The 12,500-nt window shown below is 39.6% G+C and overlaps 1 protein-coding gene across 1 annotated transcript in view; it reads right to left on the bottom strand.

Moving 5' to 3' along the window:
- gmds (GDP-mannose 4,6-dehydratase) overlaps positions 1-12,500 on the bottom strand; it is a 647,649-nt gene that overhangs the window by 387,133 nt on the left and 248,016 nt on the right. Inside the window, exon 6 of the mRNA XM_043719391.2 lies at positions 11,195-11,299. Within this exon, the coding sequence (XP_043575326.1) occupies positions 11,195-11,299 (105 nt within the window). The remainder of the gene's footprint in view (positions 1-11,194; positions 11,300-12,500) is intronic.

The raw sequence follows: 12,500 nt of genomic DNA, 5'->3' as shown, positions 1-12,500 counted from the left end.
AAAGCAAAACCAAAATAATAAAAATTTTCCAGGCAGCCGTAGAGAAGTGAGGGACAGTTGTCTACACCTCAATGGGAGCAAGTCCCATCCTCAAGATGCCAACTTGACTGGTGAGCAACTTGAGCAGTTTCAGCAGGGCCAGACTATACCTCAATGGAAATAAGTCCCATCCTCAAGGTGACAACCTGACTGGTTAAAAATCACACAATACCATGTTATAGTCCAACAGAATTATTCGGAAGCACTAGCTTTCAGAGCGCTGCTCCTTTAGGTAGTTGTACAGCATAAGACACAGAATTTATAGCAAAAGATTAGTGTCATGCAATTGAAATGATATATTGAACAAATCTGGAGTGTTGTTAAATCTTTCATCTTTTAGAATGGGTTGCAGGTTTCAGTTCATTAATATGTAAATCCCATATCATTTTCTCAAGATTGGGTTTTACAACAAAAGGTGACACCTCAGCTCAGACAATGCATTAGAGGTTGAGGTTAGAGTCTATCTGTATCTCAATCTTGAGTCAGACTGGTTCTATTTCAAAAGTTGAATTTACAAAATATTACATGTATTGACTACCTGCAGAATGTGCAATTTTTGAGCAAAATAGAATGTATTCGCAAACATAATTCTGCAAATACAAATTCACCCATAGACTTCTATGTGTGTGCACATGCATGGGAGAGTGTGTGTGCGCGCGAGTGTGACGGGTGAGCAGTTTGAGCAGTTTCAGCAGGGCCAGATTTCAATAGTAGGTGCTACTTGGATTGCAAGGCAGGAGCCATTAAAAACCCATTTATGAGTTACAAATCCTACCAACAAAGTAATGGATTATTAACTTACTCCCCATCTACATTGGCTTTCCAAAGTTTCATGAAAAGGTTTGGGTGAAGAACTGTAAACTAAAATATCAGGGGTTCGTTCAACTGGATGATTGAGGACTTCCAAAGGATCGCTTCAAGAACCTAATTTCATTTCTTTAAAAAAAAAGTGAATTAATCTCAGCCACCAGATTTTACACATACTGAATTCAGTAGCCTTGAAGTTTTGTGTACTGTGCGCATTACCCCTATGGGAACTAAAAAAAACTGGAATCAGAAGTCACCTTTTTTAGATATCAGTGCATATGCAATTGCTGAACCCTGAATAAAGAAATTAAATGGTAGTTAGGGGATTCAGTTAGTTTCATCACTAAATTATTGTAGTACAAATCTATAAACAATTCCAAGGAAAAAAATGTGGACTGTTTCTCTCAAGGAGGTGGCAGAATTAATTAGAAATGTCTGATTCTGTAAAGAAAATGAAAACGCGGCTACAAATCTTTTAATTGTCTACAGAAATAAAACTCAATATTTTTTTTGAAAAGCAGAGGTTTTCATATTACTGATTTTTTTCAAATTTATCCTGTTAGTCTTACTTGCTTTAGTGATCTCTTTCCCCAGACCTGCAGTGGCTAACTGACTTACCCATCCCTCTCAGCGCACCATTCTGCCACTGATTTCTCAGACTGGTAGAATCTTATTGTACAAAAGCATGCCATTCAACATCCAAATGTACGCTGGCTCTTCAAAAGAAATTCAATTAGACCCACACTCCTACTCTTTTGCCATGCCCAGGCAACAATTCCCTTTAGGCATTTATCCAATTACCTTATGCAAATTACTACTCAATCTGCAAACATAAGATTTTCAGGTAGTACATTTCAGATAATAAAAAAATGGAGAATAAATTGTTAATTTTCCCAAATCTATGTCATGCAGTTAATAACATCCTTCCTAGCACAAACAGATTTTGCCTCATCTACTCTTGCACAGCATTTTTAAAATTTTGAACACCACTATTAAATTTCCCTTAATGTTTATGCTTAATTTGAGTTTAACATGTCTCAATGCACAACTTTTGTGATCATTTATATAAACGATTTGGATGAGAATATAGGAGATATGGTGAGTAAGCTTGCAGATGACACCAACATTGGTGGTTAAGTGAACAGCAAGGAAGATTATCTAAGATCATGAAAATTGGGTCAAGGGGCTGAGGAGGGGCAGTTGGAGTTTAGATTAGATTCCCTACAGTACGGAAACAGGCCCTTTGGTCCAACAAGTCCACACCGACCTTCCAAACAGTGACCCACCCAGATCCATTCCCCTACCCTACATTTACCCCTGACCAGTGCACTAACACTATGGGCAAATTAGTGTGGCCAATCACCTGACCTGCACATCTTTTGGATTGTGTGAGGAAAATGGAGCGCCCGGAGGAAATCCACGCAGACACGGGGAGAATGTGCAAACTCCACACAGACAGTCACCTGAGGTGGGAATCAAACCCAGGTCCCTGGCACTGTGAGGCAATGGTGTTAGCCACTGAGCCACTGTGTCGCCCATGCATTGGATAAATGTAAGGTATTGCATTGTGGCAAAACAAACAAGAGCAGAACTTATACAATTAATGTAGGGCCCTGGGTAGTGTTGAAGAACAGAGAGGCCTAATGCTTCAGGTACATAATTCTCTGAAATTTGTGTCATGGGTAGACGGGACGGGACGGGACGGGGGTGGTTAAGAAGGTGTTTAACACTCTTGCCTTCATAGCTCAGATCTTTGAGTACTGGAATTGGAACATGATGTTGAGGTTACACAGGATGTTGGTGAGGCCTCTCCTGTGCAGTCCTGGTTTCCCCACTATATGAAATGGAGAGTTTGAGTTGTAAAAATAGGCTGGACAGGCTAGGGGTTTTTCCACTGGAGCAAAGGAGGTTGAGGAGTGACCTTTTTAGAGGTTTATAAAATCATGAGGGGCATAGATAAGGCGAATGGCAAGGGTTTTTCCTTAGGGTGGAGGAGCTCAAAACTAGGGGGCTCAGTTTCAAAGTGAGGGGAGAAAGTTTTAAAAAGGACATGAGTGTTAACTTTTTTACACAGATGGTGGGTGTGTGGAACAAACTGCTAAAGGAATGCAGGTACAGTTACAATATTTAAAAGATATTTGGATAAGTACATTAATATGAAAGGTTTGGATAGATATGGGCCAAACTCAGGCAAGTTGGACTAGTTTAGTTTGGTAATATGGTCGGCATGGAGTAGTTGGATCAAAGGGTCTTATTTCCATGTTGTCTGACTCCATGACCCTATAACTGCAAACTGCTCATAGGCTTTGGTATCACTAAAATTGATATATATTGCTGCCTTTGTTTTTTTTACCTTGGTCACAAGCCAATTCTCCCTGCAGGTCACCCACATCAGCTGTGCCCTGCATCCAAGTCTTTCTCTAGTTTTGTTCCTATCTCCCCCTTCACCTACCCAAATGTACCTTGACCATGAGATCCACCTCTTTGATCCCTTGGTCAAACTAATTCAACTAACTTGCTGCCTATCAAACACTGTTCTATGTCATTATGGTAACTAACATTGTAAAAGGTTCCCCAACCTCAGATACTGCAAGACAATGTCTGCTAACACGCCAAAGCTCTCTCAGTGTGCATGTGCAAAACATGCGTGAGGTACCCCTGACAAATACTGCCACTGACACACTTCCATCAAATTCGCTCAAGTTTAGTGTGTTCATTTGTGGGTGCTGCAATGTTTTGTTTTATCGGTTAAGCATTTCACACAAAGTGTGCAAGCATAGAACTCTCTGCATGCACCATGTGAACATTTCAGGGGTGTCAGGAGGCAGAGCTACATGGTAAATCACACCCTTCTCCTCTAACATCACTTCTTCATGTTTCCTCATTAATGAGACTGCCCTTGCCTGGTTCCACTCCCATATATCCAACCAAAGGCATCTCCAGCAATGGATTATCTTTCTGTCCTTGCCTTTGGACTAATGTAAGGATCTGTCACATTTCCCCTCACATACAAAAAGCTGCACCTTTATGAATAAATGTCAGATCCAGGGTCAGGTTCCACACACATGCTGATGACAACAAAATCCATTTCTCCATCTCCTGTTTCAACTCTTTCAACGTTAGTGCTGTCAGACTGCTGTTTGATGCCCATTCTTGGAAAAACCACAGTTTGACCAAGTTTTTAGTCATCTCTCCAAATAGTTTCATCTTTAGTTCAGCATTCAGTTTTCTCGTTTTGCCTTTGTGAAGGACAATGTGACCATTTCCTGCATCAAAGGCACTATACAAATTCCTTGGTGATTTTGGCTGTCGCAGTAGCTACCTATTATGGTACTTACATTAACCACAGTGCCATTGTAAGCGGATTCAGTGGAGCAAGGTGTCTTCTTTTAGAAATTAAATTGGCCTTAATTTCCGAATGCCTTTTACGTTAGTCATGTACGTTATTATAGCTCTGTGATCCAGAAGTAGCATTTCTTTTCAACAGGAGTGATTTAATGATTTGAAGATTTCATCAGTATTTGATTAATCATAGATATAAGGTTGCAGCATTGTTGCTGCATCTTCTGGCCTAGGTAGCACTGTCTCCCTTTGATATATTTAAGTGCCTACCCTGCATATTTATTACGACCCAAGGAATAAACTCTACCAGGACATTATAGGATTTTAGGTGGAAGCTTCATCCCAAGTCACTTGCAATGGAATCAGAAGAACCCAACCCCTATTATTTATCTGTCTGAGATCTGCTAACTTAAACACAGATTCAAACTTAAACCTGAGATATTCTTCTTTGTTTTGTTCAACTACTTAGTGTCAGGTGACAATGTTGAGGTGGTAGAAAGTTCAAACCATGAAATTCTGTACCAGCACATTGATAGTTGTCTTTGAACAGCGCAGACTTGATGGGCCAAAGGGCCTTATTCTATGCTGTAGACCTCTATGACTCTATTCAGCAATTAAACCTTATATTAAAGTCAGGTGATCAAGTGTGATGACAACATGAACTCTTAATAACCTGTTTTAATAAGAACTTTAAATAGCACAAGGCAGCTGCCATGTCACACCCAATTGTAAACATTGAGAAAAAATACTTTTATGTGGAGCAAATTTCATTTTGGAACCACCTACAGCCTGGAGGTACAAGCAACACTAGAATGAACCCAAACTGCTTTTCTCATGGACAGAAAAGGATTGATTTGCACAGAACTGAGTTTCTGGTACCAATGGATCAACCTTTCCATTTTGCATTCGAGATGATTATTACGATGCAACCACTGTGGGATGTCAGAAAGCCCATTCTCGTCAAGAACATGGGTTTCTTTTGGCTTAAGGTGGAATTCTCTAGTGGCAGAATACTGAAAGTAGCACCAAGGGATCATGTCACAAATCCATCATTTATGCAAATAAAATTTGGCAGGAGTCCACAACGTTAACATTAAAAAGATCCAAAATAACTTGTTTTCCTCAGCAGGGAGGAAAGTAATTATGGTTTCTTCTGCTTCAGTTAATGATTACTCATGAATATCAAAAGAATTGGAGGAAGCATAAATAAACTTTCTTCCACATGAAATTCTTAGACACTAATGAATGTAACAAAACCTTTGTGAGCCTTGTTCTGAAATGTTGCCTTGAAACCAATCATTACACTTCTCCCACCTGCTTCACATAATGAATAGTCTTGCTAGAAGTGCAGCTCTAAGATAGAACTTGCTGCTGAAAAGTGTCTCCTGCCATATCTTTAAAGTCTAAACAATGAGAACTCTGAGCTTTTCTGAATACCAGTGTCAAATATGCATGATGTCAATTACAGTGAGCAAGAATTTAAGGTACTTTACACATTCATGCTACATTCCATCCATACTTTTAGCAAAATGACATCCTTACCACCCAAATTCCCCTAACCATTATCCCCAAATCCACAATCCTATCCTTACTCAATCTCAATCTACAGATGGTCTCTCTGAGCCATACCTTTTTGAGAATATATCAGACACCTAACAAAATGTAACATAATGCGAATTATTTCCTCTGCATAAGTAAAATGGTAAGAACAGTAAGCTTAAGTTAATTCAAATAGATCAAGCAATTCCATTGTATATTGCTATGCTTAATATTTCAGTCACCATTCATGCTTTATCTAATTTATAATTCTCACGCAGCAAACTTACATGCTTAATTTCAAGTAGTGCATAATGAAATGACCAAAGAGTGATATAGCCACATACAACATTCATAAATAAATCAATCATATTTGTACATTCATTAAATTATCCTCTTTCAGATTTATAAAGGAAGTATCAACCTGAATATTGGTATTATCAAAAATTTAATGGCAAGATTAAAACAAGATTGTATAGTAATTTGGACAGTAAAATTGAGCAAGGCTTTTCATAGCCTTGCATCATGGCAGCTTTGGTCAACTGGTTTAATGGGTGTTTAGTCTGATCATCTCAATAAAGATTTTTTTTTACCATCCACATTGGCCAGATTTATTAGAAAATGTCCACTTGATCTAAGAAAAATGAGAGAAATATTAGAAGGGGTGGATGTTTTGGCTCTGAAGCCTGTTCTCCAATCCAATTTAGTGTTGTCTGCCCCTCGATTATGACATCTAATGAGGATTTTCTGTCCTGGGTTTCTATGTAACTGAACTGGCTGATTTTCAATCCACAAAGTTTTTACTACATGGGATTGTATGTTCCATAAACTGTTGTGACTTGGACTGGAGATTTGCTGTTTTTCCCCTTTCCCTTTCTGCTGTTGCTCTGTCCCATCGTTAAGACATTGCAACTCAATGTGTGATGCAGCTTGATGGACATAATATTTCCATTTTAAATGATAGATGTCAGGTTCCTTCTAGCCATTGGTGTTAATGCTGCAGTGTTTCAAAGAAAGCTTTAATGCATCTTTAAAGAATTTGCTATGTTTTCCCATGGAATACAGGTTATTTGAGAATGGGGAGAATTGGACCAGGAGAGGAGACATTTTTGGACGATTTGAAGATGGTTTCCAGTGAATAAAAGGACTTCCCAGGGTTTTTCCCTGAATGCTTATGGAGCTGGCTTCATGAAGGAAATGAGTGTGTATTTGATGGTACTTCCATTGAATTGAAAGAATGTCATGGAGGTATTGCCATCCCAAGTTGCCCTTGAGAAGTTGGTCGTAAGATGCTTTCTTGACCCACTGCACACCCATAATGAATTAGAAAGCGAGTTGCAGGATTCTGACTCAGCAACAGTGAAGAAGCTGCATTTTTTTCCATTTGAATCCAAAAGATAAATTCATGAAGGCTTGATGTAAGCCAAAACCCACCAGCTTTGAATAACTCAGCTGGAATACCATTGAGATCACAAGAATGCATTTAGAGTCATAGAGAGGTACAGCCTGGAAACAGACCCTCCGGTCCAACCTGTCCATGCCAACCAGATATCCCAACCCAATCTAGTCTCACCTGCCAGAACCCGGCCCATATCCCTCCAAACTCTTCCTATTCATATATCCATCCAAATGCCTCTTAAATGTTGCAATTGTACCAGCCTCCACCACATCCTCTGGCAGCTCATTCCATACATGTATCACTCTCTGCGTGAAAAATGTTGCCCCTTGGGTCTCTTTTATATCTTTCCCCTCTCACACTAAACCTATGCCCTCTAGTTCTGGACTCCCCGACCCCAGGAAAAAGACTTTGTCTATTTATCCTATCCATGCCCCTCATAATTTTGTAAACTTCAATAAGGTCACCCCTCAGCCCCCGACATTCCATGGAAAACAGCCTCTCCCTATAGCTCAAATCCTCCCAACTCCTGTACTCAATACTCTGACCAATAAAGGAAAGCATACAAACACCTTCTTCACTATCCTATCTACCTGTGACTCCACTTTTAAGGAGCTATGAACCTGCACTCCAAGGTCTCTTTGTTCAGCAACACTCCCTAGGACCTTACCATTAAGTGTATAAGTCCTGCTAAGATTTGCTTTCCCAAAATGCAGCACCTTGCATTTATCTGAATTAAACTCCATCTGCCACTTCTCAGCCCGTTGGCCCATCTGGTCCAGATCCTATTGTAATCTGAGGTAACCCTCTTCACTGTCCACTACACCTCCAATTTTGGTGTCATCTGCAAACTTACTAACTGTACCTCTTATGCTCGCATCCTAATCATTTATGTAAATGACAAAAAGTCGAGGACCCAGCACTGATTCTTGTGGCACTCCACTGGTCACAGGCCTCCAGTCTGAAAAACAACCCTCCACCACCACCCTCTGTCTTCTACCTTTGAGCCAGTTCTGTATCCAAATGGCTAGTTCTCCCTGTATTCCATGAGATCTAACCTTGCTAATCAGTCTCCCATGGGGAACCTTGTCGAACGCCTTACTCAAGTCCATATAGATCACATCTACCACTCTGCCCTCATCAATCCTCTTTGTTACTTCAAAAAACTCAATCAAGTTTGTGAGACATGATTTCCCACGCACAAAGCAATGTTGACTATCCCTAATCAGTCCTTGCCTTTCCAAATACATGTACATCTATCCCTCAGGATTCCCTCCAACAACTTGCCCACCACCGAGGTCAGGCTCACCGGTCTATAGTTCCCTGGTTTGTCTTTACCGCCCTTCTTAAACAGTGGCACCATGTTTGCCAACCTCCAGCCTTCCGGCACCTCACCTGCGACTATCGATGATGCAAATATCTCAGCAAGAGCACCAGCAATCACTTCTCTAGCTTACCACAGAGTTCTTGGAGACATCTGATCAGGTCCTGGGGATTTAGCCACCTTTACCCATTTCAAGATATCTAGCACTTCCTCCTCTGTAATCTGGACATTTTGCAAGATGTCACCATCTATTTCCCTACAGTCTATATCTTCCATATCCTTTTCCACAGCAAATACTGATGCAAAATATTCATTTAGTATCTCTCCCATTTTCTGCGGCTCCGCACAAAGGCCACCTTGCTGATCTTTGAGGGGCCCTATTCTCTCCCTAGTTACCCTTTTGTCCTTAATATATTTGTAAAAACCCTTTGGATTCTCCTTAATTCTATTAATTTGATAAGGTTTCACCAAAGTCACTGTTAACAAAATTAAGTGCATGGAATTCAAGCTGAATTATTGGCCGAGGCAATGAAATGGTTAGGAATTCAGGGTCAGAGAATTAGGGACAATAAGTATATATGCTATTTAGCAAACATAAAAAAAGTCACAAAGTACTGGGGCCTCAGTTTTCATTGCATGTATCAAAGACATTGGAGGAATAAAATCATGTAATTAAGTTTGCCAGGGACAGCAAACTTAGTGTAGACTGGAGTAGGAAATTGCAAAAGAATAGTTAAGCAATTAAATGAATGATCAAAACTATAGTGGAAGGAGTTCAATGTTTAAAAGTGTGAGGTCAACAATTTTGGACTTCCGAAAGATAAATCAGAACATTTCCTAAATAGTAAGAAGTTACAGGCTGTGGTGTAAAGAGATTTAGGGTCCCAAGGAAAACAAACTGGCACAAAAAAAAGATAAAAATGAAATGTTATTTGTTACCTCAAGTGGTGTTAAAATGCCAAGAGGTGAAAGTTATCATAACTGTTAAGCAAAACTCTGGAATACTGGATTCACATTTGGAAACTCTCTAAAGATGTACTGGTCTTGAATGAGTTGCAGCACAGGTCCACCAGAATAATGGACTAAAAGAGTTAATTAATGAAGCAGGCTGCATAGATTAGGCTTGGATTCCCTTGAGTACAGAAGATGAAGGGGTGACTTATTTGAAGTGTTTAAGACAATGAAATGATTTGAGAGAGTAGAGAAATGATTTCCTCTGGTGAGGAAGTGGAGAACAAAGGGACAAAACCTTAAAATTGGACCTAGGCCTTTGAGGGTTGAAGCGAGAAAGCACGTCTTCATACAATGTGTTGTGGAAATCTGGAAAACTCTTGCATAAAAAGCTGGTGGGGTTAGTTCAATCAAAGATTCAGGTACATTTTGTTAGTTGAAGATAACTAAAATGCTTGATCGGAGTTGATGTACAGAACAACCTTGTCCAAACTGAAAGAGGAATAGGCTCAAGAATCTAAATGGCACATTCCTGCACATTTGTTCCATTCTATGTTTGTGCAAAAAAGCTTCAAGAAAATCCGCAAAATTGAAATAGGAAGCATGGTGATAACAATGTGGGTCTCAACTAAGGATGCTAGCAAAATTTACTGGAGGGGGAGTTACAGTCTATGTCACTGGGAAAGAAATTGAATATTTAATTAATTGAAATGTACTTATTTAGATGAGTGAACACAAGTCAAACTTAATTCATTTTACATCTTAGCATCTTAGTCACTGAAATGTGAAAACATAATTTAATAGAGAATCTAAGCTTCTCAGATGTTTGATTTAGAATATTGTTAAAGGCAGTGAGGGGGTTGAGGGAGGTGCTACTTTGTGGTTGGGTAAAACAGATAAACATATATTTTCTGTATTTCATGGTTGGACCTGACTTGTATTTCCCTTTATCAGCTGTAGCTAACCAGATTGAAAGGCAGTTTGGCTGGTAATGGAGCAGCTAGGCCTTTGACACTTGGCCACAGCTGGAGAGCAGAGAGAAAGGAGAGAATTATTGAAAGGATTGTGACAGGGAAGGTAAGGGATAGATCGGAGGCAAGATTAAAGGCTAGTGTAAGGGACTGGACAGCCAGGAGCAAGATTAGAAATTAGAAAGGTAATAAGTCTGATGTCAAAAGTAAGAGCAGGGGGAGGCTAAATGCCAATTGGCAGCTTCATGGAGGAGAGCAGGAGCACCTGTAAAAAGTTGAGAGGTTGAGTGCAGAGGAATGTAGGGTGGTGGGGCAGAGGTGGGCAAGGAGGGTCAGGGAATTAGAAGCCTCTGGGATGTTCACTTGCAGCTGATAATTTGGAGGTAAGTGGAAAAGTACTTATCCCCAAATTCTTTTAGCTATCAGGTTCCCTAGGGCCCCAAAATCTTGGTTGGTTAAATATGTGACCTACAACCTCATTATAATAATTAAATTGCCACTCACTTCCTTGGAACAGTAATTATCTGCAATTCCAAACCCTCCCTGCTCACCTCTGTTTCAACTGGAAGTGGGGGAGTAAGAGCTTGTGGTTCAGATTTTTCAGACTTTCATATTTTCCCCTCAAGCTCTTCACATCCCTTTCCAAATCCACCTGCTTTTTTGGGGTTAAAATTCCCTGCAAAGATTCCAACTCGAAACTATATTTACTTTACATACTTTCACAGTCACACGGAAAAAAGTCCAGTTCATAACATATGTGAAACAATATTTCAAAGGCACTAAAATTAGTAATATATTCAAATATATTAAATGCATGAGTTTTCGAACCTCTTCTTGGACTTTCATGGTTGAAAAGAATGCCATTGACAGCAAAAAGGTTGTAAGCCTCCCTGAAGTTCACCACAATCCAGTAGGCGTAAAGCTTGGCTGCTCCTGTAAAACAAACAATAGCTTGCAAGTCAGCAATGTTCATTTCTAAAATAGATGGTAAATGAGTTGAAGTCTGATAATTCACTGTCAACAGATCCACTGCTAATAACAGATCACATGATTTAAATACAAATGGGAAGAGCATATAATAGCAGGCTTCATAATTGAAAGAAATAGTTTTCACCGCATTAATTTCTTATTACCTTTGCTGGAGTGCAGATCCAAGGGAACCAGACATTCACTTGCACAACTGGCAATATTCACATGTCGGCCTTCATGGCAAATGCCAGATTACCTAACTGCAGGAGACATCACAGCTGAACCTGAATGTGTTGCTGTTCAATATCCACACATGGCCACTTTCAGCATGAGTTATCAATTATTAGTGGGATCCCTTGCTAACCTCTTTCTGTTGTTAAACCAGGGACCCTAAAGCCAACTGTTGTATTTCTGAAGTTAATCAGCTGAGATCAGTTAACTTGGAATCAACCACAAAATGGGTCCAAAATCTTCATCTTCTCTATAAGTAATCCAGTGACTAGATAAACTCATTGTACAAGTTTGCTTTGGCTTTTAAAATCCAGAACTTTGATGCCAGACTCAATTCATATTCATAATGATGATGATTGAAGGGTCTCAAGTTCTCGTGTCACTGGAAATTTTCTGTCTGCTATTATGTATTGCATTTTAACTACATTGCCACTCTAGTATATCTTGCAATAACTGACTTAAGCAACCACAATTGGAAGAATACCCATCTACTCAGTCTATTGCAGGAATGCATAATCCAGGTAGAATAGAAACAGTTTGCATCCTTCAGAGAATGGTCACATCACCCAGTTTGTGGGTGTAAAACAGCTACTAAATTTTGAACCTCGACAGCCAGAAACCCTAACATAATTTGCTTGAAGAGTAACAGCTCTTTGCTGTCTGTCTACAACTGAGCCAGGAAAATCACAGTAACAATAGCTTGTGTGTACAAAGTAGTTTCAGCTGCAGATCAACATTAGCAACGACCAGTGAACAATCTTTTTTTCCCTCAGTTTAATTGTCACTGAGCCACAGGAAACTCTGCAGAGTTTCATATTTTTGCTTACACTTGGGTGGGTGTGTTTTCAAAAAGGGTTGTTATACGTATACTTGCACAATCTAAACCTTTCTATTAATAGTCTGCATAAATTTTCTTTATCATAAACTAATTATT

This window comes from Chiloscyllium plagiosum, unplaced genomic scaffold (genome assembly GCF_037043375.1).
Source record: "Chiloscyllium plagiosum isolate Xiang-an unplaced genomic scaffold, Cpla_swu_hap1 HiC_scaffold_34, whole genome shotgun sequence".
NCBI classification, from domain to species: domain Eukaryota; kingdom Metazoa; phylum Chordata; class Chondrichthyes; order Orectolobiformes; family Hemiscylliidae; genus Chiloscyllium; species Chiloscyllium plagiosum.
The sequence above is the reverse complement of the archived record's forward strand: the minus strand, read 5'-3'. Positions and strand labels throughout refer to the sequence as shown.